The sequence below is a fragment of the Drosophila santomea genome, chromosome 2R (genome assembly GCF_016746245.2).
Source record: "Drosophila santomea strain STO CAGO 1482 chromosome 2R, Prin_Dsan_1.1, whole genome shotgun sequence".
NCBI classification, from domain to species: domain Eukaryota; kingdom Metazoa; phylum Arthropoda; class Insecta; order Diptera; family Drosophilidae; genus Drosophila; species Drosophila santomea.
The window spans coordinates 13,304,964-13,328,615 of record NC_053017.2 but is presented as its reverse complement, the minus strand read 5'-3'; the positions used below and the strand labels follow the sequence as shown (position 1 = coordinate 13,328,615).

The 23,652-nt window shown below is 44.9% G+C and overlaps 7 protein-coding genes and 1 non-coding gene across 9 annotated transcripts; 3 read left to right on the top strand and 5 right to left on the bottom strand.

Annotated features, from left to right (window-relative positions):
- Positions 1-1,400: 1,400 nt before the first annotated feature.
- Positions 1,401-2,752, bottom strand: LOC120444487 (tubulin-folding cofactor B). Its single transcript, XM_039624193.2, has 4 exons — positions 2,511-2,752; positions 2,087-2,458; positions 1,902-2,023; positions 1,401-1,836 (listed from the first exon to the last, which is right to left on the bottom strand). The coding sequence occupies exons 1-4, from the start codon at positions 2,631-2,633 to the stop codon at positions 1,719-1,721; spliced, it is 735 nt and encodes a 244-aa protein (XP_039480127.1). The 5' UTR covers positions 2,634-2,752; the 3' UTR covers positions 1,401-1,718.
- A 226-nt stretch (positions 2,753-2,978) lies between these two features.
- LOC120444484 (WD repeat-containing protein 19) lies at positions 2,979-7,860 on the bottom strand. Of its 2 annotated transcripts, none has more exons than XM_039624164.2 (9): positions 7,494-7,860; positions 6,712-7,437; positions 6,039-6,654; positions 5,405-5,981; positions 5,067-5,349; positions 4,829-5,009; positions 3,685-4,768; positions 3,260-3,629; positions 2,979-3,201 (listed from the first exon to the last, which is right to left on the bottom strand). In XM_039624164.2, the coding sequence occupies exons 1-9, from the start codon at positions 7,652-7,654 to the stop codon at positions 3,096-3,098; spliced, it is 4,104 nt and encodes a 1,367-aa protein (XP_039480098.1). In that variant the 5' UTR covers positions 7,655-7,860; the 3' UTR covers positions 2,979-3,095. The 2 variants fall into 2 exon arrangements, with proteins under 2 accessions (XP_039480098.1, XP_039480099.1); XM_039624165.2 differs by having other exon boundaries at positions 6,039-6,651.
- Positions 7,861-8,039: 179 nt separating this feature from the next.
- LOC120445181 (rab proteins geranylgeranyltransferase component A) lies at positions 8,040-9,870 on the top strand. The gene is made up of 3 exons (XM_039625393.2): positions 8,040-8,199; positions 8,265-9,353; positions 9,411-9,870. The coding sequence occupies exons 1-3, from the start codon at positions 8,151-8,153 to the stop codon at positions 9,809-9,811; spliced, it is 1,539 nt and encodes a 512-aa protein (XP_039481327.1). The 5' UTR covers positions 8,040-8,150; the 3' UTR covers positions 9,812-9,870.
- Positions 9,871-9,922: 52 nt separating this feature from the next.
- LOC120445180 (serine/threonine-protein kinase hippo) lies at positions 9,923-12,865 on the bottom strand. Its single transcript, XM_039625392.2, has 2 exons — positions 11,436-12,865; positions 9,923-11,378 (listed from the first exon to the last, which is right to left on the bottom strand). Exons 1-2 carry the CDS (start codon positions 12,721-12,723, stop codon positions 10,654-10,656), a joined length of 2,013 nt encoding a protein of 670 aa, XP_039481326.1. The 5' UTR covers positions 12,724-12,865; the 3' UTR covers positions 9,923-10,653.
- A 950-nt stretch (positions 12,866-13,815) lies between these two features.
- LOC120446533 (parkin coregulated gene protein homolog) lies at positions 13,816-16,554 on the top strand. The gene is made up of 5 exons (XM_039627546.2): positions 13,816-14,080; positions 14,175-14,353; positions 15,857-16,028; positions 16,170-16,319; positions 16,387-16,554. Exons 1-5 carry the CDS (start codon positions 13,816-13,818, stop codon positions 16,545-16,547), a joined length of 927 nt encoding a protein of 308 aa, XP_039483480.1. The 3' UTR covers positions 16,548-16,554.
- A 27-nt stretch (positions 16,555-16,581) lies between these two features.
- LOC120446534 lies at positions 16,582-17,621 on the bottom strand. Its single transcript, XM_039627547.1, has 3 exons — positions 17,218-17,621; positions 17,015-17,158; positions 16,582-16,936 (listed from the first exon to the last, which is right to left on the bottom strand). Exons 1-3 carry the CDS (start codon positions 17,336-17,338, stop codon positions 16,821-16,823), a joined length of 381 nt encoding a protein of 126 aa, XP_039483481.1. The 5' UTR covers positions 17,339-17,621; the 3' UTR covers positions 16,582-16,820.
- A 1,712-nt stretch (positions 17,622-19,333) lies between these two features.
- Positions 19,334-20,553, top strand: LOC120446472 (thioredoxin-related transmembrane protein 2 homolog). The gene has a single exon (XM_039627475.1). The coding sequence runs from the start codon at positions 19,470-19,472 to the stop codon at positions 20,283-20,285; it is 816 nt and encodes a 271-aa protein (XP_039483409.1). The 5' UTR covers positions 19,334-19,469; the 3' UTR covers positions 20,286-20,553.
- Positions 20,554-22,589: 2,036 nt separating this feature from the next.
- Trnah-gug lies at positions 22,590-22,661 on the bottom strand. The gene has a single exon. It is a non-coding gene; the product is annotated as a tRNA-His (tRNA).
- Positions 22,662-23,652: the final 991 nt, after the last annotated feature.

The following is a 23,652-nucleotide window of genomic DNA, read 5'->3' as shown; positions in this document are numbered from 1 at the left end:
CGTTTAATTGTGGGGCAGTTTGTATCTATTGAATGAGTGATTATGAAGGCAATGCGGCGAATTCCTGCTGGAATCTCAAGAAATAATTAATGTTAGCATCTCTCCGTAGATCGAACGTATTGATATATTACTACACATTACAATCAAGCAGACAAACTCCTCTATCTATCCACACTGACATGCATTAGATCCGCATAGATACGCACATATTTACATACGTTATTTATTAGGAACCTAGTTAATGGGCCAGCAATATTTGTCATCGAGCAGCATGCAAGATGGAACAGAAGTGAATTCAAAGGGTAACAGAAACACCACTCAATAAAACAGTAACAATAAATATTAACAAGAAACCAATCAACGCTCTATAAACTGCATTTATGTGTCGATATCCAGTAATCAATTTGCTTGGCAAACAAACGATCAAAAAACACAAACTCATAGATATCCGACTCGGGTTGTTTCTTCATTAAAGCATACTTTCAAGAAAGTCGTATGTGTCAGCAAATAGCGATAGTGTCGTGGTTTGACTAGTTCATGATATGTCAATCGCCAAAGTTCTCATTGTACTCCATTGAAATGTGCCCAATCGCAACGCCCAGATCATCTATTGTAATTATTATGCCCGTGCTCGAATATGTAGTTGGTACTTATACGCGAAATTATTGTTAATTTCCTTCAATTTGAACAGTTCATAGAACACCAAACAGACAGCAAATGTATGTATACTATTTTTAAGGCTTCAGGTTTACTAACAACACCACTCCGAAACAAGTAACAATGCGATGCAATATGCAATATGATGGCCAGTGTTACCTAGTTTCCAGCAAATTCACTTAGCCCCCAGGAAAAGACGAGCCAGTGGTTTTTAGGGCCGTTCTACATGCAATTGTTGAATGTTTCTAAAATATACCTTAGGGAGGAGCGATCTCAAGTGAGATGTAGAAAAGGAAAAAGACGACCATTTATCTAAGTTGTGGAGGCTCAAAAAACAGTCTATATATATACCAAAACATATACAAAGTTGCACATCAAGTTGTCTTCATCATGATTGTAACGCATTTCTGTAATTCTTAACTTTCGAGAAAGGCATGCATCGTTTTATATATTTGTTGTTAAATGACAGCTAATTGAAACTTATTAATAATTACTAGGAATAGGCAAGAACGCGCATGAACACACATACATAAGTATATATTACATGCATAAATATATAAAGCAAGCAGCTTATTACATATACACCCAGAGATATCCTTAGTAGATCGCCGGACTACCTTCAACTAAAGGAGACATATACTTCACATAACTTCACTTCTTCTATGTTTTTTGTTGTCAGCTATCTGCGGTCAGTAATAGAAATCGACGCACCCAGATCCACAGATGCACAATAGCTAGTTGTATAATTATTCTTATTTCTGGTATTTATTTTGATTTACAAACGTTTGAGTTAATGTAAAACAATGCAAAATGATTGAGAACACCATTAAATCAGAGTTATGATAAAGCCGAACATAGAATTTACGAATAATCATGTTGTAAGAATATCTGATATACATACATACATAGATGTTTTAATTAATAAATACAAAATGGCATAACTATAATTAGTAATGTGCTTTCCTGCGTACAAATAATTTAAGCGGTTCGTAAGTCTTCTGCTCAAAGTGGCATGTGCGATGCGAGATTGCGTGACCTGTGTGTGGGTGTGCCCGGTATTCTCAGAGCTCGTCATCTATGTTAAAGTCTTCTGGCGGAAAATCACCAACCGTAACGGATAATGGTGATACGAAGCCGCCGTAATTTGGGGCACAGCTAAAGTACGCCTTTCCACCAAAACTGCAATGGGGACATAAATGAGATTTGTGAAATGTGGAAACCGCTGTAAGTTGGTAATACGTTACCTTCCATTGTTTTTCCCCAGTGGTTCGTCGTATTCCACTCCAATGAAGTGACCACTCTTCCCTTCAAGCTGACCATTGTATCGGATCGTTCCCCGTCGTGTTGGATTACCTGGAACCGTAACCTGGCGGAAAACAATTTATTGATTAAATCGTTTGAAAACGATGTATTTAGGTGCTAGCTTTACCTCACATCTGCCACCCAGTACACAAAATTCCGCCCGTTTTTGGATCTCCTCCGCCTGAAGGCGCTTCTTCTCCTCCGCCTGTTGCATCTCCTCATCGTTGAACTTGCCCATGCGATTTATCTTGAGGTAGTTGCGCACAGAATCGGTTCGCTGTTCGTATTGATCCTTGGTCAGTTCGAATTTCTCGACGGGAGCGCTGTCAAACGAGAAGGTAGCAAAGCTATCGATGACATGAAGTCGGAGGCCATCACTGTTGGCATAGTAACCCAGTTGGGCCTCGTTGTTGTCCATCGTGGACACGCAGGTGTCTCCCTTGAAGACCTGCACCTTCATGGTGCTGGCACAACCGCCCGTCAATATCTCCAGTTTGCTCTATAAATGGAATATGAGTATATGCATCCTATTGATCCTTCACAAGACAGACCTTGAGCTGTGCAACTGTTAGATCCTTGGCGAACTTGACCTCGAAGGCGACTGCATCATTGTGCGAGTTGGATACATTCACCTTGATGAAATCTGATTTTCCGGTTTCAATTATTGTCGACATCTTGCCTTCCGTGGGTACTGTTTTGCTAAGTATTGATAAATTATATTGTAAACTTTTCCAGAAAAACCGGGTGGTTTGCGGCTCTATTGAGGAAGTGACTAACAAAAACTGTGTCGGTAGTAATCAAAAAAAGCACTAAAGCGTTTCATGGAGCTTAAAAGAAAATACCAAAAATACCATATACCGTTGTTACGTTGTAACTACGTTTGAAAAGTTCAGAGAAGGCTATAATATAGTTAGATTAAAATTTAAAATTTATAAAATCTGTCATATGCAGATTGTTAACGAAATATTATAGTGATAAGCCCTTAAAAACCTTCCGGAAATATAATAAAGATCAGAATATAAGTGATTTATCAAGTGTATTTTGTGCATTGCAACTTATGTATAATAATCTATTTTTGGTGTTTTGATTGTGATGTGCAGTCTATTCGTTTGCTTCAGTCCTTAAATGATTCAATCTTAAGAGGCTGCCAGAATGTACGGCCTTATGTCCTCCACATCCAGGAGCTGCTCCGGAGCCACGTTCTCGCCGCACATGGGACACTCTCCATTTTCCGACAGAATACTGAAAGTAGAATATAATGAAAGCATGTTTTGAAAGGCTAAGTTCATCCGAAGCTTACTTCTCCATCTCTGCGCGAAAGCAAAGAAAATCGCATTGTGGGCAGGAGGTCATCAGTTGCTTGATGATGTGCTGCCCAGTGGCAATGCAGATGGGCAGTGTGGTCTTGCAGCTGTAGCAGGTCACCTCCATATTGGCCAGGTTCGAGTCGCAAATGGGACACTCCATGGTTTCGTCATCGATCTCATCCCGCAACTGCTTGATGCCCTTGGGAGCCTTGCGGACAATTGATTCGATCTTCTTCGCATACCGAGGATCCAATTGATTCCGATAATCCGGACGCATCAATGTGGAGGCGTAGGTAAACGCCGACTTCTTTAGGCCAGCTCGATGACACTCAATTACCGTGGAGGTGAGAATGGGAATGATATCTGTAATAATAAACTCTTGTGAATATGTACAAATATAAATAAAGAATGCTCTTACGTTCCGGAAACTGGGATATACAGGCGGCTACTTGGACGAGCAGCTTGGCGGCCAGCAAATGATTGCCCAGTTTGACGTGGATTCGCACCAAGGTGTAGCGATGTAGTAAAATAAACTGATGCCTCATTTCAGCCGTGACGGAAAGATTATTTCGACGCAGTTCCTGGTACATGGAGTACAACAGATCCCTTGCAGACTTATAATTTCCAGCGATCTGTTCCTGATTTGCGATAATAACCGCCGTCTTTGCGGCATCCTTGTAGTGCTTCCTTGCCATGTACAAACGGAACAGATAGCGTGGGTCCTTGGGTACGCCATCTACTTCGCCCAACAGAAACTCGATTAGCTGGGAGGCCAACTGTTCGTTGTTCGACGTGGCCACACAGTCAATGGCCAGCGATAGCGAGACCTGCTCCTCGTTGTTGAAAGCTGATGCTTTCAGCAGAAATCTCAGGGCTTTAGTAAACTCCCTAGCCAGGAAGTAATACTTGCCCGCTAGCAGAGTATACTTTTCGCCCTCAAAATAATGTGCCAGTGCTAGATAATCGGAGGATTTGGCATTCTCGTAGCGCTCCAAGAGCTCTCCGTGTCGCCTCAACTTGTTGTGTCGCTGGGCAAGGGCGAAGGCCTCCTCTACGCAGCCGCAGATGACGAGGAACTGGAGAGCCTGCTCTACATCGCCAATCTTCTGGTAAAACTTGGCCAGCAGCTTGGCCGAGTCCATGGAACGCGACTCCAAAACAATTTCAGAGGCTGCATGTGGATCGCACAGGTGGTCCAGATAGATCCTAACACAGGCATCCAAGTCGCCCGCAATACGATAGCTCCGTATTGCTTCTTCATAGTGGCCATCGTTTTCCTTTGCCTTGGCATAGGCGGCATGCAGTTTGGTGCTTTTTACCTTTGGTAGGATGTTATTGGCTTTGTTCCACATCTTTAGGGCAATATAGTGGCCACAGGCCTCATCATAGAAACCACCACGCTCATACAATCCCGCTGCCTCGGTAAGATGTCCCACGGTGGCTAATAGTTCGGCGCAGTCAAACAAAAGCTGCTGATCTTCCAGCTCCACAGCATATTGAATCTTGAACATAAGAAAATGTTTATGTAAATATCTTCAGATAAAGATCAAATATGGGTTTACCCCACGTCTGAAGTCTCCCGCTCTGATAGAGGTTCTTGCAATGCCCATTTTGCAGAGACGCACATGCTCCTCATATTCGGGAGAACGATCCATTAAAGCATCCGTTTCAGTCTCCTTGCTGTTGATTAAGTCCTCCTTGTAGCCCTTCTCGTAGTGGTAAAGAGCATCTGTATAGTTTCCACTGCAAAATAGTAAGCAAAATGTATAAATAGTGCTGATACAGAATTGGATTCCTTACTTGAACTCCAATTGTTGGGCGTACTCCCTGGCTATAAAAGGCACCTCTTGTGGATCGTTTTTGTGGGCCAGAAGCAGCGCCTGATCCCATTGCAGAAGATCCCGGCAGAGGTCCAGAGCTGCTCTTGTGTAAACTCCCTTCAGCATGTGCTCCTTGGCCTGATCGTACTGGGCCAAAAGTGTACAACAGCAGCCGATAAGCATGTCCAGATCTTCCACGTAGCGCAGTTCACCCAAAGCATTAACCAGGGCAGCATCACCAAGCTGGCGGTATGCTCGAATGGCTGCAAATACAAGGAGTTATAATTTCAAAACTCAACCGAGAAGGTTTGGAGTCACCTATATCAGGTTCCAGATCGGCAATGGCCTGCTCTCCAAACTCACGCCAGGCGCTGCTCTGATTCATCTGCTTACACACCTTGTAGGCTTCATCGTAGTTTCTTAGCTTCAGAAGTACCTGAAGATTTGCTGCCTGACTGTTGCTGGGATTCACGACGTGGGTATTGAGTGATTGAGTGGCATACTGGCCCCCATCTATATGTAAAGCCATTTCCCCGCCGCAGAGTAGCAAAGGAAATTGACCCGGATTCAGCTTAGACTCACCCACCATCAAGGTGTGTGTCCCCTGTACAGAATGCCGCACAAAGACGTGCGTATTAACGATCCTAGCATCGTAGCTGATGAAGATATTCGGCTGCGTGAGATCCCAAAGGCAGCCAAGGCACTGCTTTGGAATGTCCGGAATGAGCAAGGCCTCCTCGACAACGGGCAGGAAAACATGGCCCTGGGAATGATCATCTATAAAAATGACCTTGGTGCCCTCGATGTCCATGAAGAGCTGCCGGATGCCCATACTGTGCCTGTAGATTGTGCAGCTCTCCCATTTTTCAAGGGAATAGAACACCAGGTGACCAATCTGGAAATATATTATTAATTACTATGATAAAAACGAAACAATTTTGCAACTACACACATCTGTTGCAAATATCAGAAGCTCCTGGCTAAGTGCAAAGCACGTGATCACCGCATCAATGGGCATATTGGGCAGAGCTGTTGGAAAAACCGCCTGCAGTTTGTCCTTGCTGTTTGGATTGTCCGCGGCAATGGCTTGAAGTATAAGCTGCGGTGGGCATAGAGCGGCACAGTAGTCCGCATTCAGTTTCATGCTCTCCACGGTGCGCGGAAAATCACGTTCGCTTAGCCCACGTGGCTCCTCGCCCAAACTCTTGCCGAGATCATAGAACCATACGTGCTTTTCGATTCCCGCAGCAAAGTTATATGGTCCCACGGCCATGAAGGTGGGCTCTCCCTCCAGAGGCAAGCGGAAAGGCAGCGACTTTGTCTTGTCCGGTGCGTAAACATAGATGGACACCTCGGCGAGGCTGCTCAACAGCACAATTCGAGGTGCGGAGACGGCGAAGAGATGTGGCAACTTGGTCACATAGATGTAAACAGTACCATGGTTCGTTGTAACCGCCAATAGTTGGCCATCGGGCGACCAATCGATCATCTGAACACCGGCGTGATCGGGCACGGTAATGATACGTTCCGTCTCCTGGAGATTCGTTATTGAATGAATCTTAATGCTGCTTAAAAGATAAGGTTGTTTCTTAACAGATCTTACATATTCGAGTATAGGCACATACCTGTCATCTCCGCAGGAGGCAACTATATCTAACGTTGGGCAGTAGGCCAATCCCGTCAAGCTGTCCTTGTGGTTCTTCACCTGCCACAGCTCCTGGCCGACGTCCTTGGGATGCGTGGAGATGGCCACAACATGTCCGTTGGAAAAGCCCAGTAGAATATACCCATCGCCAAACCACTTGTGCTGCATCAGCGATCCGTAGCGACTCTGGAAGCCCAGCTCTGTAGGATTCTCTGGCTCGGGCAGATAGTAGAGGAACAGAGTGCGCTTGCCGATGATCATGCTGATAGCATTGTCACCCGCAATACGCTCGTCGTTGGCCATTTCGGCGAAGTACATGTCGGTGGGTGCATCTCTTAGTTGGACCACGCGCACTGTGTCGCCATCCTCGTTGCTCAAGGAGAAACTCTTGTCCTCCGAACCGAGAGCCAACAGATTCTGTGCCGACCAGGCGCCGCATGTGATACGTTTGCTGTGCTTGCCCAGCACCGGTGTGGGTCGCTTTCCACTGCGGTGGTTATAGATGGCCAGGTTTCCGCGTCCAGTGCCCACGGCCAGCAGTTGTTGCTGCTTGGACCACAGAATGCAGGTGAGCGGATCTCGTAAGCCCGTCTCCACACTGATCTTCTCCTGGCTGTTGTAGTCCCACAGCGTTATGTTTGGGGAGCCACTGGTGATGATGCCCAGCAGGTCGCCCTCCTGATCCCAAGCGAAACCCGAACACAGCCTGCAGGAGGGATTCGATTACTGATCATTATTACATTGGTTTCGGGTTTAGCTCACCCCGACAGTATGATGCGCTGCACCAGTTGGCCCTGCCTATTGTACAGGGCCACCGATCCATCGGTTCCAGTTGTGGCCAGCAAAGCCTTCTGCCAAATGAAGTACACATCTCCGATGCCGTGCGGTTCCTCATATTTGTAGAGGATCTTTTCAAAGGACATTATTGGTTTTAGTTCTATGTTGCGGTGGCGTACATTCTGCAGTTTATAATTTTCCGGCTTTTGTTTACGAATTTTCCGTTTCCATGGTAGCGGCAACTACAAATACACGCACAATTCCCACCTGTATGTGTGCATTCTTATTGCACCTGTTGATCTGCGCGTTGAAAAATGCGGTATTTTGTTATATCTTTTGTTATATATTTTATTTTTTTTTTATAATTATATATATATATATATTTTTTCCCATTTGTAATATTTCAAAGTTTAAAGCACTGTGATATATGTTAAGAAGCTTATTAAACAATATATTTAAAATTCAAACAATTTTGTAACCCCTTTTTCCGTTAGCCAATACTGCAAACAGCTGTTTGTTGGTAACGTCATCGTTAGCTGCGCATCTCTAAACAGCTGCTATAGTAAACTCGCAATAAAATCAGCGAATATCTTATTAATTTGTAAATATCGTCTGAATATAAGAGCAAATAAGGTCTAGAACATGTCGGATGAGCTGCCGGAGCAGTTTGACCTAGTGGTCATAGGCACAGGTAATAGAGAAGACAGAAAACTGGTTTCAAGCACAGATGAGTCATTCGTGGGACGCCCTTTTCAGGCTTCACCGAATCCTGCATCGCCGCTGCGGCCAGCAGGGTGGGCAAATCGGTGCTCCACCTGGATAGTAATGAGTACTACGGTGATGTATGGAGCTCCTTCAGCATGGACGCTCTATGTGCCCGCTTTGACCAGGAGACCGAGCCTCATTCTTCTTTGCGAAATGCCAAGTACACCTGGCACACCACGGAAAGTGAATCAGAAACAGATGCACCAACCACCTGGAATAGGGACTCAGTGCTGGCCAAGTCGCGACGCTTCAGCTTGGATCTCTGCCCACGCATTCTGTACGCAGCCGGGGAGCTGGTGCAGCTGCTCATCAAGTCGAACATCTGCCGCTACGCTGAATTCCGAGCCGTGGACCATGTGTGCATGCGCCACAATGGTGAGATTGTGTCCGTGCCCTGCTCCCGTAGCGATGTCTTCAACACCAAGACCCTGACCATCGTGGAAAAGCGGCTGCTGATGAAATTTCTAACCGCATGCAACGATTACGGCGAGGACAAGTGCAATGAGGATTCGTTGGAATTCCGGGGACGAACGTTTCTAGAATATTTGCAGGCGCAGCGGGTGACCGAAAAGATATCGTCATGCGTGATGCAGGCTATTGCCATGTGTGGCCCCACCACCAGCTTCGAGGAGGGTATGCAGCGCACACAGCGATTTCTAGGCAGCCTGGGCCGCTATGGCAACACACCCTTTCTCTTTCCCATGTACGGGTGCGGGGAATTGCCGCAGTGCTTCTGCCGTCTGTGCGCTGTTTATGGTGGCATTTACTGCCTAAAGCGACCTGTCGACGACATTGCCTTAGATTCCAATTCGAATGAATTCCTGCTGAGCAGCGCAGGGAAAACTTTGCGTGCCAAGAATGTGGTCTCTGCGCCTGGCTATCCACCAGTTTCAAAGGGCATCGAGTTGAAGCCTCACATCTCACGCGGCTTGTTCATATCGTCCAGTCCCTTGGGCAACGAGGAGCTGAACAAGGGAGGTGGCGGTGTCAATCTTCTCCGACTGCTTGACGCTGCGGGAACACGGGAGGCCTTCCTTATTCAATTGTCGCACTACACAGGAGCCTGCCCTGAGGGTTTATGTAAGAACCTTTTGAAAATATGTTGTAAATCACACACTAATGAATATATTTTCACAGATATCTTCCACCTGACCACGCCGGCTTTAAGCGAGGATCCAGCGTCGGATCTAGCTGTTTTTACTAGCCAACTCTTTGATCAATCAGACGCACAAATAATATTTAGCTCATACTTCACAATTGCTGCCCAGTCTAGTAAAAGTGCCGCTGCCGAGCACATTTACTACACCGATCCACCTACCTACGAGCTGGATTATGACGCGGCCATTGCCAATGCTCGCAACATATTTGGCAAACTGTTCCCAGAGGCCGACTTTTTGCCACGAGCCCCAGATCCAGAAGAGATTGTTGTGGATGGTGAAGACCCCAGTGCCTTGAACGAACACAGTTTGCCCGAGGATTTGCGGGCACAGCTGCACGACATGCAGCAGGCAACTCAGGAAATGGATATACAAGATTAGACAGAATTAAATGAAAAGGAGATTTTCTCAATCTCGAAATATCATTAGATATTAAACTATTACTTAAATGTCTTTCGTCAAACTTTATAAATCAAAAGAAATTTTGATGGATTGTATACAATTTTTGCTTCATATATTCCTATATATTTATTATGTAAATTATTTATAATTGCTAAAAGTACTAGGTATATATATAAATGTTTATATGTGAGTGCTTCTGTGCATTTTGCTTTGATAAATATATGTTCGAAAAATATGCATTCCAATGCGTATAAAAATGTTTCTCCTTTATAAGTATTGCTTGACGGGTTGCTGTTTTTATCGCACGAAGACAGAAAATAAGTGTATTAAAGATTAAGGTTAATAGTTAACAAGGAAGAACGAATAGTAGTATAAGTCTTATAAAATTATGATAAGGCCTAGGCAGTTCACAATATGGGCAGCTATAATAAACGCAAAATAAATTTTATTCGAGCATACCTATATTAAAAGACAGATCAATGGAAGGTAGAACATACGAAACCAAACATAAATGTGATGAAAGCAAAGATGAAAGAAACAGAAAATTCGTTTTCGTGCTGGAAGATACTGCCGATGACTTCTCTTTTCTGTTTTCTCTGCATTTTACAATAAAGCTTTTGTGTTTTCATTTCTTGTGATTGATTTTAGACCTTTCCAACAGGTTAAATTTGCACAATGCACGAATAATTTCAAGAGGTTACAGATTATGGGTCTGTAAGAGTCAGTATCAGTATCATCTGCAAATTTAACCCAATGTTGAGGCAATTGAGTGAGTTGAGATTTCATTATCAGTTGTCATGCGAAATTGTGAGTTGCTATACCTATATCTTAATCAGATTATTATTGATATTCTGTTGGCGTTTGCGCTTCGCATTCATGGCGTCAACAATTGGCTGCCGCTTGGCATTGTATTTCTTGTTTAGTTGTTCAATCTCCAGCTCCATCTCGTGATCGATGTTGCACAGCCGCTGGTTCAGATCGTCGAAGGTGAGGAACTTGAGGAACTCAAACTCACCCTCCACGTAGGCGTGCGATTGCGTATGCATATGCAGATTCTGATATGCGGGCGGCGGTTGAGCTGGAGCCGCAGCAGCTGCCGGTATTCCCTGCTGGCCCATTGGTGCTGCGTTGCTGAGCAGCACATTCTGTTGATTGTTGAGCGCGATGAGCTGTTCGTTCATCAGGGGATAAGCCATGAGCACTTGCTGCTGCTGCTGGTGCTGCTGCAGTCCATACTGATTGATGGCGGAGATCTGCTGGAACTGCATTTCCATGTTGTGCTCCCAGTTGTTCAAATCGTTCGCCCCGCTGGCCAGATGCTGTTCCTCCTGTTGTTGCTGCTGCTGTTGTTGTTGTTGTTGCTGCTGCTCCGCTGCTGCCGGAGAATACTCGGTGGCTATAGCCTTATCATCGCCACGAGCATCTCCCGCATTTTTGCGATCGAAGTGCTCTAGGAACTGCGGCCTATAGCGGTTTCGCGGCTTCTGATCGTCGTTGTTTTTGGCCGTTGTAGAGTCGTCCGAATCGGAGTTAATAACCATGGTGCCTAAATAACAAACAATACATTAACTAATGGCTAGCCCTTTAAAAATCATTTACATACCCAAGTTCGACTCCAGTTCTACCATTGTGCCGCTGTCAACTGCCGGCATGTCGAGAGGAGATGCTGTCGAGGAGGCCGCCGCAGGAGCAGCTGCCTTGGACAGATTTCTTAGACCTCCCGGCCCCAAAGTGCCCTCATCCAAGCCCTGCTCTGCATGCGCTATCATCGTGGCATCCGAGGCAGAGCTCTGTTGGTATTCACCGAACTTCTCCGGCACCAGAGTACCCGGATCCTCCATGAACGCGTTGTCCATGATGTGTTGTTGCATTCCGTTTTCCTGGGTGGCCAGGCTCTTCGCCTGACTAGCAGCTAGGACACCCCCGAAACTGCGATTGGCGCGCTGCTGCTCGCGGATGGCACAGGTCTCCTCCAGCATGGGCTTCAGGATCGATCGATGTTTGGCGTTGCGTATGAACTCGTGCTCCAGCAGTTCAGTGGCCGTTGCTCGGTCGTCTGGCTCCTTCACCAGGCACTTGCTCACGAAGTCAATGAACTCGGTGCTCCAGCGATCAGGCTCTCGAAACGAGGGTGGTGGCTTCTGGGGAATCATGAAGATGGCCCGCATGGGATGGATGTCGCCGTAGGGAGGCTTCCCCTCGGCCATTTCCAGGGCGGTGATGCCTAATGACCATATGTCTGCCACACAGTCATAGCCAATTTCCTCAATTACCTCGGGCGCCATCCAGAAGGGCGTACCGATCACAGTGTTCCTCTTGGCCATTGTGTCCGTAAGCTGACCGGCGACTCCGAAATCGGCCAACTTAGCATAGCCTTCGGTATTGAGCAGAATGTTGGCCGCCTTGATGTCGCGATGGATCTTGCGACGCAGGTGCAGATAGACCAAGCCTTGCAGTGTGTCCGACAGAACGGTGGCAATCTCGTCCTCCGTTAGCGTCTTCTTGCGCAGACGCATAATGTCCGAGACGCTGCCGGCGCCGCAGTACTCCATGCAGATCCACAGGTCATACTGCTTGAAGTAGGAGCCGTAGTAGCGAACCACATACGGTGAGTCGCACTGTTGCATAATGGATATCTCCTTGATGATCTCGTGCAGGTCGGACTCCACCGGCACCAGCTTGATGGCCACAATAGAGCTGCTTTCCTTGTGGACCGCCTTGTAGACCGATCCGTAGCTGCCCTCGCCCAGCTTGTACATAATGTCGAAGACCTTTTCTGGCGGCTGCAGTAGCGACTCCTCCGACAGCTTCTTCAGCTTGAAGAAGGAGCAGGAGGAGGATATGTTGGGCGATTTCATACCTACAACGCCGGTCACCTCTGGCTCAGACATTGCGTAAAACTTTCGGATTTAGCACGAGAAAACACAGATAATTGGCTATTCACAGCGACATATCACACTTTTGTTCTTTATTCGCACCCGATCGCTAGTCAACACTGGCAGTTCTTAGTTCCCTCGGCACTGTGCAACACGCCGCCCGCACGGAACAGGTGCGGCGTTGCCAGACAAACGCCAAACACTGCGGAATGTAAACAAAGCGCCAGTGCTGCATAGCTGAGTTGGCGATTTATCGATAAGTTCTCTGGGCGCGCTTTTTCAAACGTAATTTATTTCTTTGAGATTCTAGGTTTTCCATAACCTCAACCCAATTAATAAGACGATTTTCATTTGTTGTGAAAATTCCGAGACTGTACTGATAAGTAGGTTACTTTGATTAAATTCTGATTGATAAGACAGTTTTTTCATTTCTTTTGAAAATTCCGAGATTGTAATGATTACTTTGATTAAATTCTGATTTACGTATAATATTTATGGTAATTGGGTCAATTATAAAACTTTACTGATTTCGATTTTTATGGTGTTACTAATTTGATTTTAAAATATTAAATCTAATTGCTTTTATTGATTGATATTTGCTTTTCCTTTTTTATAGTTTATAAGTCAATTCAACAAAATAAAAAACAGATTAGCAGTACGTTAGGTTTTATGATTGACATGAGCTGTGCCAATTTGTCGTTGTTAATCTGCGGTTGCGCCCCCAGAAAACCCTGATGGGTTCGCTGACCTGAAATGCCCAATAAAAGCACTTGGGAAATCCATGTGGACGCGGAAATCCATGTGGTTGCTGCACAGTCGAATGATAATAACAACATAACTGGCGCCCAAAAGGCTAACCGGCATGTTATTATAAATAAATGCGACTGGAAGAGAGCACCGCTCTGCGAAGGCGAGCAAGCGGCTTTAGCTCCAACTGTTGGCTTATCGGTCACTAAGCCGCCCCAGGGCCCTAGCAACGTGCTCCATAGAAACGCCACGACACGACACCCAACAAAAGCAAAAGCAACGCCAACACCAGGAGTGCCAGCCTGGCTACCAGAAATTCCTTCGCTCGGCAGTTCGCTGTTTACACTACGTGTACCGGAAATGGCCATGGCCCAAACGGCACGCACCGCGACGGCAAGGCGTCCCACGCACGACTACCACAAGCCGACGCGCTCCAAGTCCGCCAATCCGGCGCAGCTGCGTCCACTTAGCGGCATCCATGGAGCAGCAGTGTCATCGCGTCCACGCTACGTTCCACCCTTCTCCATTCAGTCGCAGCAGAAGAACACGGTCGTCATCGACGGACCCATCCACGAAACCGCCCCCAAGACAGCCAGTGCCAGGAGTCGGGTTCCCAATCCGAAAAGTGCGTTACTTTGTTTATTTTGGCTGTTTCGGTGCGCTATTTGTTTCCCTAATGACACATTCCTGTCCCCATTTTTGCATGCACTGATTTTCAGTTCTGAGGCGCCAGCAAAAGTCCATGTCCACCTTCAATTTGGGCATGGGCCTCAATGGCTGCTCCGCCGGCGGGGCTAATGATCCGGGACGAGGAACCCTGTTCCGGATGTACTTCGACCGCGGCGACCTGCCCATCAAGATGGAGTACCTCTGCGGGGGCGACAAAATCGGATGGACGGTGAGTGGAGTTGGGCGCCTAAACTACCATACCAAATTCCATTAGGTCCGTTGCTACTTGATTTATTATTTATGACATACAGTGGGTGTTTTTATAGCTTCTTTGTACCAAAAAGTACCATAACTTTAACTATACATATTCTATACAAATATCATATACTAGATAAATGATATGTTATTTAATATTGATTGGTAGTTTATGAAAATCTTGTTAGCTTATATATTCAAAGGTTATACCCTAATCCGTTTTGAGGCTTTATAATCTATTCTTGTAGCAATAGCTGGCATTTTCCATATGACTGTTGTTATTGGCAGTCAGAGAACTTAAACTTCATCTATGCAAATGTGAGTCAGTGCAAATCAAAATCAAAAGAAATTGCACGACTGTCACTAGAAAGGGGTAACCCACCCAACCACTCGGTGACCCAAAGGCAAAGCCCATATTTGAGTTCAGCTCGAGTTTCGTACACCTGCGTGTCCAATTATTTCAAGTGTTGCAGCTGAAAGCAAAAACCGAGTAAATAATATGCCATTGTCTATTTCCGGAGTTAGTGGAGCTCTGCACACGGCTGACGGCCAAGCGATTCCGGCCGGAATGCGACTACTGACATTCAAAACGTCGCACCATCCAACTGTCAGTCATTTGCCGTGTAACTCCGCTGCAAGCGGAATGTAATGGCTTCCACATCCACCCACCTCATGTGTGGTGTGTGACCCTTCTGGCTGGTTCAATGTCACAGACCTTGGATGGTAGGTAGTCCTTACTCCATATTCCATATGGAGCCCACATATGCGGCGTATGTCTTTTTGGGCGGTGCGTTTGTTTATCTAGGCCGAAATGCCGCCGTGACAGCTCGTGTGCACTCGGATGATATGTGAGTGACACTGCCTGATTTGCGTCACTGGGTCGCAGGTCGCAGTTCGCAGGTTGAAGGTCGTAGTCGGGAAACCCCATATGTGAGGCTCACGCAGCTGCGATGCCAGCGATGTCGCCTCTGACTTAATTATAAAGTGGCTGTCTGCATGGAGTGAACATCAAGAATGATGCACAAGTTTCCTTTGAGCCAGTGAGAAGATGTATAACTAACAATTAGGCTAAGGAATTGATTGTGTAACTGATGTTATACTATAACCCTTTGTTAGTCACCCGAGCTATTGCTAACTATACTTAGACTAGACGCTCGAGCAAAGATCAGTCTAGACCTTTACTACCTAGTCTATAGGCAGGTGCACAGGTACATCGCCTATTGCTCGATGTGTTCTAAAAATTTTCCACTGACAACGTAAGCAAACAAAGAGCATCTTAATGGAAATCAGCTTGGGACTTGGGACTTGGGGCTTGGGGCTGATGCCTAACCCCGGGGCATGGCGTGCAAATGTACACTTGCAAAACTTGCGCCACCGCCGCCGCCGGCACACGAACCAATTGCGAACTTGGAGCGCTCTATTCACCTTTGAACCCACCCGTTGTCACCTCTTCCCATTCCGCATTCCGCCGCAATAGGTGGACATTGAGAAGCTGGACTACAGCCTCTATCTGCCGCTCTTCTTCGACGGACTGGCGGAGACGAAGCATCCCTACAAGACGTATGCCCGCCAGGGAGTCACGGATCTGCTGCTGGCCGGGGGCGAGAAGATACACCCGGTGATACCGCAATTAATATTGCCGCTGAAGAGTGAGTACCAGGGCTTTGGCTGGCACGCAAATGCCTCGAAGTTTTTCGGTCTAATTTGCACCTTGCCAATGCGAAACTTGCCGAAAACAAATACAAAACCAAATACAACTCGCAATCCAAAATACGCCCACCCATTTTCAGACGCATTGAGCACACGAAACCTGGAGGTAATGTGCACGACATTGAAGATAATCCAACAGCTGGTCATGTCCTCGGATTTGGTGGGACCCGCCCTGGTGCCCTTCTACCGCCAGGTGCTGCCCATGTTTAATGCCTTCAAAGTGAAAAACTGTATGTATTTCACTAAACTGCAGTACTTTGTGTAACTTCCATTGAGGGATATTCCATTTCTGAGCAGTAAACTGCGGCGATGAGATCGACTACGCGCAGAAGAACAACCTGAATCTGGGGGATCTGATCGATGAGACGCTGCAGGTGCTGGAGCTGCATGGCGGCGAGGATGCCTTCATCAACATCAAGTACATGGTGCCGACCTACGAGTCCTGCTACTTGAATTGAATTGAATTGAATTGAAATACGCTTCGTGGTCTTGTCCCTTTTACATACAATATCATAAGTATTTATTGAATTTTACAAAAACATTACAGCATTAAATGGATATTTGTTACCAAAGCTGTGCGTGTTAAAACTGATATAGCTGCGTATAATATGTGCTTGAGATTATAGTATGGGATATATATGTATATATAATATAAGATATTTGGACCAACATTCCGGTGGGAATGCTAGTCGTGTTTGGGGCCACGTCCATCGTGGCCCCCTTTTAGGTCATCACTTGGTGGGGGCGTACTCGTTCTTCTTCACATTGTGGGGGGAATAGCGATTGTACAATCCCCAGATGGAGTTCATCAGCTTGTCGTTGTACTTGTTCGGCGAGTACTCGCGCTCTGGAAGTGCACAAATCGAGGCGTAAGAACAATGATCCAATGACCCAGTGGATCCAGATCGTGGAGATGTCTACTTACGGGTTAGCGCGTTCCCGTTGTCAACGGAACCCTTATCTGCAGCAGCGGATCGCAGACGGGCGACGATCAGCTCCCGCTCGTTGAATTGCTCGCGGATCTTGCAGGCTGCAAATGCACCTTGTGGAATGGCGGCCATCTTAGCAACTGGAGAGGCAACAAAAGTTAGTTATCCATTGGTGAGACTGGCTGAAATCACTACCCACCACTCAGGGAAATAACGCTCAGCAGGGAGATGAAGTCAAAGTTTCGCAACAGGCTTGTGTTCCAGCACTCTGTGAAATGCCGATCGGGATTGATGATTTTTCCGCACTGCTGCAGCAGCATTCAAATGCACAATCGAAAGTCCGGGAAAAGTGCGTGGGATAGGGAGTATTTCGCTTATATCGAAATAGGTCCCAGTGTCTTTTGTTTTTTTCTTCTTTGTTTTCACAAGTTTAGATGTGATTGAGATTACGCCAATTGGAAGGGGTTGGTGTGTGTGTTTTGCACTAGAGGATTGGCATTTAATGCCCGTCGTTGTTTCTGGGATTTGCTCGATAGTCTGCGATGGAATGTGTCTGCTACTCGGAGATGAACACTCAGCACATGGGTTCGGATTTAGACTGAAGTCGTCGCCTGGCGGCGATTGGAATTTATAGACCGCGTGTTCGGATCGGATCGGAGCTGCCAAGTGATAAGCGGGTGACAGGAGACAGAAGATCAGGCTGCCTTGATTATAAAGCCGGCATGGGATCGCCATTTTGTGCCACTTATCAGCTGCAGTTGTCATTGTTTGGGTTTTGCTTTTGCTTTTTGTCATTTCTACCCAGGTCTATTCGCTATTCCAAGTTCTACGGGAAGTTTCGCTGGGCTGGGATTTGAGATTCGAGCACTTGATATGGGTGACATCTCTGGTTATCGGAACCCTTAATCTACAATATGCCATTTTTGCTAGCCTCAGCCAAGATTAAGGGTTCTCGTTCCCATCCCGAGTGTCCCTGTACTCAAATGGCTGGCCATCTTACGAGACTTGATTCCAAAACCAGATTAATCCAGCTGCCCACACACTTCAGCATACAGTCAGGGGCATTTGTGATTATAATATTATTAAAAACTGACCTAAGTGCACGTTGTTTACTGGAATGTTCATTTAATTTTTGTTGTGGCGCAGACAATGTTGATGATTTTGCACCTTAGATTTGATTGCGATTAGTCATGTTCTGGGATTCTCTAAGGTTTTAAAGATTCCCTAATTTATTCCTTTCCTATTATATTCTCTATAAGTTCTATCATATTCTACATAACTGTGCACTTGAAATAAGTTTATTCTTATTGAAGTAATTTTATTTATGAATTTAATACTTTTTCAACATAATAAGATTACCGGATTCAAGTTTAATAATCGGCCACAAGGAAATTACTAAAGGAGGATTGTATTTTACACTTAGATATACTCAAAAGTTACTCACTTAATTTGCCAGTGTACTGAACATAATATAAGTATGATTCAAGGAATAATCGCTGTTTAACACAAAGAACGGCCCACTAGTGAAACCAGTAAATAGGTGGGTGATCGATCCGTTGGGGATCATGGAGATGACCCTCGTAAAATGCTCTCAATAATACGATTAAAAATAAATCATTTAGTCCAGTGACGCGCACAGTGTTTACTACAAAAAAATTAATCTTTGCACAATGCCGAGAGTCACGATGGAGATTATACCGCCGATGATCTATGAAGTAGGTACAAAAATTCTCACAGCATTCACACAGTTTCAAACACATTTAATTTAGGAACTACAAATAAAAGGCCGAAATAATTTGGGTGATAAGACAGATAGAAGCCACGAGTGTCTGAGATCACGTAGAGTCAGGCTTCTTCGCAGATTTAAACTCGGCGTGTGCGCCGATAATGAAGATCCTCGATGCCTTTTTTTTTTACCTTTTGTGCAATGGCCTTTGGGAGGCAGTTCAACAATCTCTCAATGACTGTAGCAAAATGCTGATGTAACAAATATTCGCTTATCAATTTTGAACGGCTTTCGAGCAAACAAATTCGGCTGTTCAAAGTTCTGCTTATTATTTTAAAAAATGATATAAATATCATGAGGTTACTCAAAAATGCATCCATGTAGAGCAAGTATTTTACATAAAAACCTAACCGGAATGTAAAAATTATACAATAAATTACTATTACAATAAAATAAAATTTTTAAGAAAGCTGAAATGTTGTTTTTTGGAAATTTTGAATTTAAAATGGCGCCAACGAAGCAAACACAATTTCCAACACTGAAATGAGCAGCACTGTTCTTTCGCCAGGTGGCAACGCCCGCGCCAGACACCTAGGCTGCGCATTTCGTGTCATCGGCGAGGCTAAAATTAACAATTGGCTGTCAAAAGCAAGAAAAGAAAAACTCGGGAAATTGTTAATTAAAATCGTGACCCACATCAGCGCATACAGCCCCCGGTCGCAGCGATGACGTGGAAGAAGCAAATGGCGCTGCTGGCCAAGCCATACTACTGGGTAAACATCCTGTTGGCCATATCGTACCTTTTGGCCAAAAAGACGCAGTTCATCTGCACGCGCCTCTTTATTCTCGCCGGAGAGGATGAAGCATGCGACCTGGACAGTCGCGAGGTGGAGATCTTGTTCTTCCTGCTGATCGTGGTGATGATACGGTCACGCAAAACGGGCAGTGTCACCATGATCAACTACTTGGCCTCGTCGTTCCTCTACACCAAAGTGGCCAATGCCATTTTGTGGGCCTACGCGGACTTCCGCTACGGCCTGGGCTTTCTGCTCGTCTGCGTCCTGGTGGGCATGGTACTGCCGGAGCCCTCGTACCGCGGACCGGAGCACATCACCTACTTCCGCAACGCACAAGTTTTCGAGGAGGAGTTGGCCAGAGACAAGCGAACCAGCTGGCTGATTTGCTTCTACACTGTGTGGAATCCCAGCTGTGTGAACTTTGCCCCCGTTTTTGCCGAGCTCTCCGCGGAGTACAACACGGACCACCTGAAGTTCGGCAAGATTGACATCGGACGCTTTCCGGACGTGGCCCAAAAGTATCGCATCTCGGACAGCAGCTTCTCTCGACAGCTGCCCACTGTGATCCTGTTCCAACAGGGCAAGGAGACGGACCGCAGGCCCTGCGTGGACTCCAAGGGCAAACTGCAGAAGTTCTTCTTCTCCAGCGACAATGTGCGTGCCACCTTTGGCCTCAACCAGCTGTACAAGGAGGCCGTGGAGCGACTGCCCATTGCTCCCAAGGAGGCCAAGAAGCTGCAGTAGGCTGTCCTGGCCACCACCTGCTGCCATCTCATTTCAGCGTGCACGTGCTAATAATTGTTATTCGTTTAGTTCATAGTTTATTTTAACTTATTGAGGAGCTGCCACCGCCGAAGACACGTACAATTGCACTAATAATTGCATTCTAAACTCAGACGTGCTATCGTCGCGATGCCATTGTAGAAAATATTTGTATGATCTTGCATTTGCATAAATTGTAGCTAATCACCAGGTACCAAATATATTTAAAAATGTGAAATGAGTCAACGAAGTTACATGTATCTTCTTAATTCCCTGCCGAGTCTACTATTTCATTCAATTAGCTCTGCTCAAACGTTCATTTCCGCTGCCCATTTAAGAACAAGCTAACTTCAAGATGAACTGGGCAAGCGTAAATTGAAGATTTTATTACGGTGCGCAAATATGAAGGCATAGCTAGTAAAATAATAGTAATAGTGGAAAACAAGAGTGTAAATGCAGCTTTAGAAAAGGTAACCATCCATATTGGTATTCGGTACATATGTATATAAAGTGTTTGTGAGAGCCCACAATTTTATGACATATTTATTGTATTTTATATGTTATGACTTGCCGCTTAAAACAGCAACCTTCGTATCCCCGCCGGTTTATGAAATATAAAACCAAATGGGCCTGTGTCCGTTGTTACTGCGAATGTGTTGAGCAAAATGGTATGACAATGCAAATGGCACAACAAAAATGTTTCCGGCGTGTTGCGTTCTGTTCCGAAATGGTCCCGCAGACATCGGCCATATAGACAGATTGTATGTGAATATATATAAATATAAAGACCCAGCAGGCCAGACGCAGAGCGAAATAAACGCAAATCCCTTTTATCCATTCAATATGAACACACATACGTGTAGAGAAGCGGACGAATTTAAATGCATAAATACAGGCGACTGCACACCCATCACCACCCACTCCCCACCACCAACCACCCACTTTGAACCACCCCCACAGATGGGAGCAGGGCCTTTGTGGTTAATATTTGTATTTTTCTTTACATTCAATGAAACGGCTTGAAAATGGCCATTGCATTTTACGTGTATTGTATTGTGTATGGTGAATAATGCGATTGTCTCACACGGCCGTTTTATTTGCGGAAAATTTAAATTGGAACAAGATTCACACTGTCCTGAAGTAATTATGGGAATCTCTGTGCCGCCACATCAGCACACACAAGTCATGCCAGTTGCCACACCCATTCCCGGACCAGCAATGGTTTCCAAACGCTGTCAACCGCTCCTCACGGCGAGAAATCCAATAAGCACTTGCTCCGCAGCGACAACAAAACGCATTGTTGTCGCTATTTTCACGTTGATTTCCCTTATTGCTACGGAAAAACCGGTGCTGGCCACATTCAATTGATTTTGAGTGATTTTTTTGGGAGGTCCCTGTGCGAACACCGAACAAAAAATTGAATTTAAATTGTTATTTTAAACGTTCTATATTAATTGTATTTTTTAAGAAAAGATACCGTTTATTTGCTTACCTACATATTCAAAATATTTGAAAGATTACTAAAATGTGGATATATGTATAATATTTCAAGATAGGGCGCTATATCTTTCCTATTTATCATATTCCTTAAATTTTATCTAGGGTATAATTTAGGGTATTTTGGTGTCCTACTTCACTTTGCCGTGTATTGTTACGTCTGCTCCGTTTCGGTGGCAGTATTTTTATTGCGTTTTTATGTCAACACCAGCTGGCAGCGTCTTAATATCCTTCGGTCGAAGTGCTGGATTGGGTTTTTGTATATTTCTGTCAATTGCTCACAATTAAATTAAAATTCAAGTCAAAGCCAGCCGCCATTCAGTTCTCGGGGAAAGCCGCAAGCCAGGACAATTGAAGCCAAGCTCAGGTGCTTGCCCTAACTATTCAACGTGTGGCCCTTAGAAAGGGATTAAATAAATCAATTTTATTTGAAATATCCTTGGCAGATATATTGCCCAGGAGGTTTGGGTTGCCTATTTTATCGAGCTGATATCAGTGGTTGATTTTGCATCGTTGAAGCACAAAAAGCAGTTCAAAAAATAAATTATTAAAAGCCTCCATCTTAAACTTTTTCAATAAATGAGAGACAATGAGAATGTTTTGTACTTTAATATAAAATGTGACATTTTGATAGTTTTACCTTTTAGTTAGTACAGTTTCTTATATATTCTTATATGTTTATTTGCTTCTATCATAAGATCTATGTGCCTAAAATATAAAGTCAGCTGCAGACAAAATAGTGAGCAAAAAAAAGCAGATCCTTCTCCGTGACAATGCGTATCTCAGCATTGCCGTGACCAGGATTCGAACCTGGGTTACCACGGCCACAACGTGGGGTCCTAACCACTAGACGATCACGGCTACGAAGGCACTTGAATCTACGAGCGATAATCGCGTTCATAAGCAGCGCACATATTTATACGTTTGTGTGTGTTTGTGTAGCTAAGACTAAAGCTGGGACTGGAGGCAATTTGCCTGCATTTCTTTGCTCCGAAACAACTCGTTTGTGGAGCAACTACGAGTACCAGTGGTAGAGTTACGCCTCTAATCGCAGCAATACGCAAAGCACCAACAACCGCAGCAGTGAAAGTCCAAAGCACTCGAGCAAGACAGACAAAGCCACAAAACCGACAAACCGTCAGCCGATAAACAAGATTTTGGCTCATAAATTAATTGGAATTTGCCAAGCCAGCACAAGTGCGCTTGCTGTGGGGCAGAAAGTGGGCGTGGTGCTGCTGGGCTTAGCGTTTCGATTCAATTCGGTTTGCTATTCGCATCGTATTGCTCTGTTCGCAGGGTCGAAGATACGGGTGGTGGGCAAAAGTTCCCAAAATAAACCACATATGAATAAATTTAGAACGCTACGAAGGAATTCATAAACTTGTATTGCTCTAGATATTTCAAATATTATATTTAGTTATTTACCTTAGCAGGGCTAATAAATAATGTGATTCTATTGCTGTCTTTAACTATTTTCAGCTTTTATTTTGATCAAGATTTTACCTAAGATTAATAAAATTTATATATGATTCGTTTCACGCAGTTTCTTATCTAACAACGCACCCATTAGTGATAAGAACATATTATTCTTATCAGGCAGTGCAATGTAATATATTATGATCAATTAAGCGGAAGGTGAAGCAGATTGCAGATAATAAAATTAATGTGTAACTGAATAAATATGCCATTTTATGTCGACACTTTTTTGTGTGCAAACAGGAATGGGTTATAGAAGTTAAAACCTGAATACCATAGCCACTAGCATTTATTAATTTCGACATAAATAAAAGTTCTGCTGTCTGTATTCACCAATAGCCGGGGATTAATACTTTGTGGCACCCTTGCGCTTCAA

Coding starts and splice junctions, on each gene's coding strand:
- LOC120444487 (XM_039624193.2), bottom strand. CDS start 2,633: ATGTCGACAATAATTGAAACCGGAAAATCAGATTTCATCAAGGTGAAT. Junction 2,024..2,086: donor TACTGGGTGGCAGATGTGAG/GTAAAGCTAGCA, acceptor GTTTTCCGCCAG/GTTACGGTTCCAGGTAATCC. Junction 1,837..1,901: donor CTGGGGAAAAACAATGGAAG/GTAACGTATTAC, acceptor TCCCCATTGCAG/TTTTGGTGGAAAGGCGTACT.
- LOC120445180 (XM_039625392.2), bottom strand. CDS start 12,723: ATGTCTGAGCCAGAGGTGACCGGCGTTGTAGGTATGAAATCGCCCAAC. Junction 11,379..11,435: donor AGAACTGGAGTCGAACTTGG/GTATGTAAATGA, acceptor TTTGTTATTTAG/GCACCATGGTTATTAACTCC.
- LOC120446534 (XM_039627547.1), bottom strand. CDS start 17,338: ATGCTGCTGCAGCAGTGCGGAAAAATCATCAATCCCGATCGGCATTTC. Junction 17,159..17,217: donor GAGCGTTATTTCCCTGAGTG/GTGGGTAGTGAT, acceptor TTGCCTCTCCAG/TTGCTAAGATGGCCGCCATT. Junction 16,937..17,014: donor CAACGGGAACGCGCTAACCC/GTAAGTAGACAT, acceptor GTGCACTTCCAG/AGCGCGAGTACTCGCCGAAC.
- LOC120445181 (XM_039625393.2), top strand. CDS start 8,151: ATGTCGGATGAGCTGCCGGAGCAGTTTGACCTAGTGGTCATAGGCACA. Junction 8,200..8,264: donor CCTAGTGGTCATAGGCACAG/GTAATAGAGAAG, acceptor CGCCCTTTTCAG/GCTTCACCGAATCCTGCATC. Junction 9,354..9,410: donor AGCCTGCCCTGAGGGTTTAT/GTAAGAACCTTT, acceptor ATATTTTCACAG/ATATCTTCCACCTGACCACG.
- LOC120444484 (XM_039624164.2), bottom strand. CDS start 7,654: ATGTCCTTTGAAAAGATCCTCTACAAATATGAGGAACCGCACGGCATC. Junction 5,982..6,038: donor TTCTGATATTTGCAACAGAT/GTGTGTAGTTGC, acceptor ATATATTTCCAG/ATTGGTCACCTGGTGTTCTA. Junction 3,630..3,684: donor TATATCCCAGTTTCCGGAAC/GTAAGAGCATTC, acceptor TTATTATTACAG/ATATCATTCCCATTCTCACC.
- LOC120446533 (XM_039627546.2), top strand. CDS start 13,816: ATGGCCATGGCCCAAACGGCACGCACCGCGACGGCAAGGCGTCCCACG. Junction 14,081..14,174: donor TCGGGTTCCCAATCCGAAAA/GTGCGTTACTTT, acceptor ACTGATTTTCAG/TTCTGAGGCGCCAGCAAAAG. Junction 16,029..16,169: donor ATTAATATTGCCGCTGAAGA/GTGAGTACCAGG, acceptor ACCCATTTTCAG/ACGCATTGAGCACACGAAAC.
- LOC120446472 (XM_039627475.1), top strand. CDS start 19,470: ATGACGTGGAAGAAGCAAATGGCGCTGCTGGCCAAGCCATACTACTGG.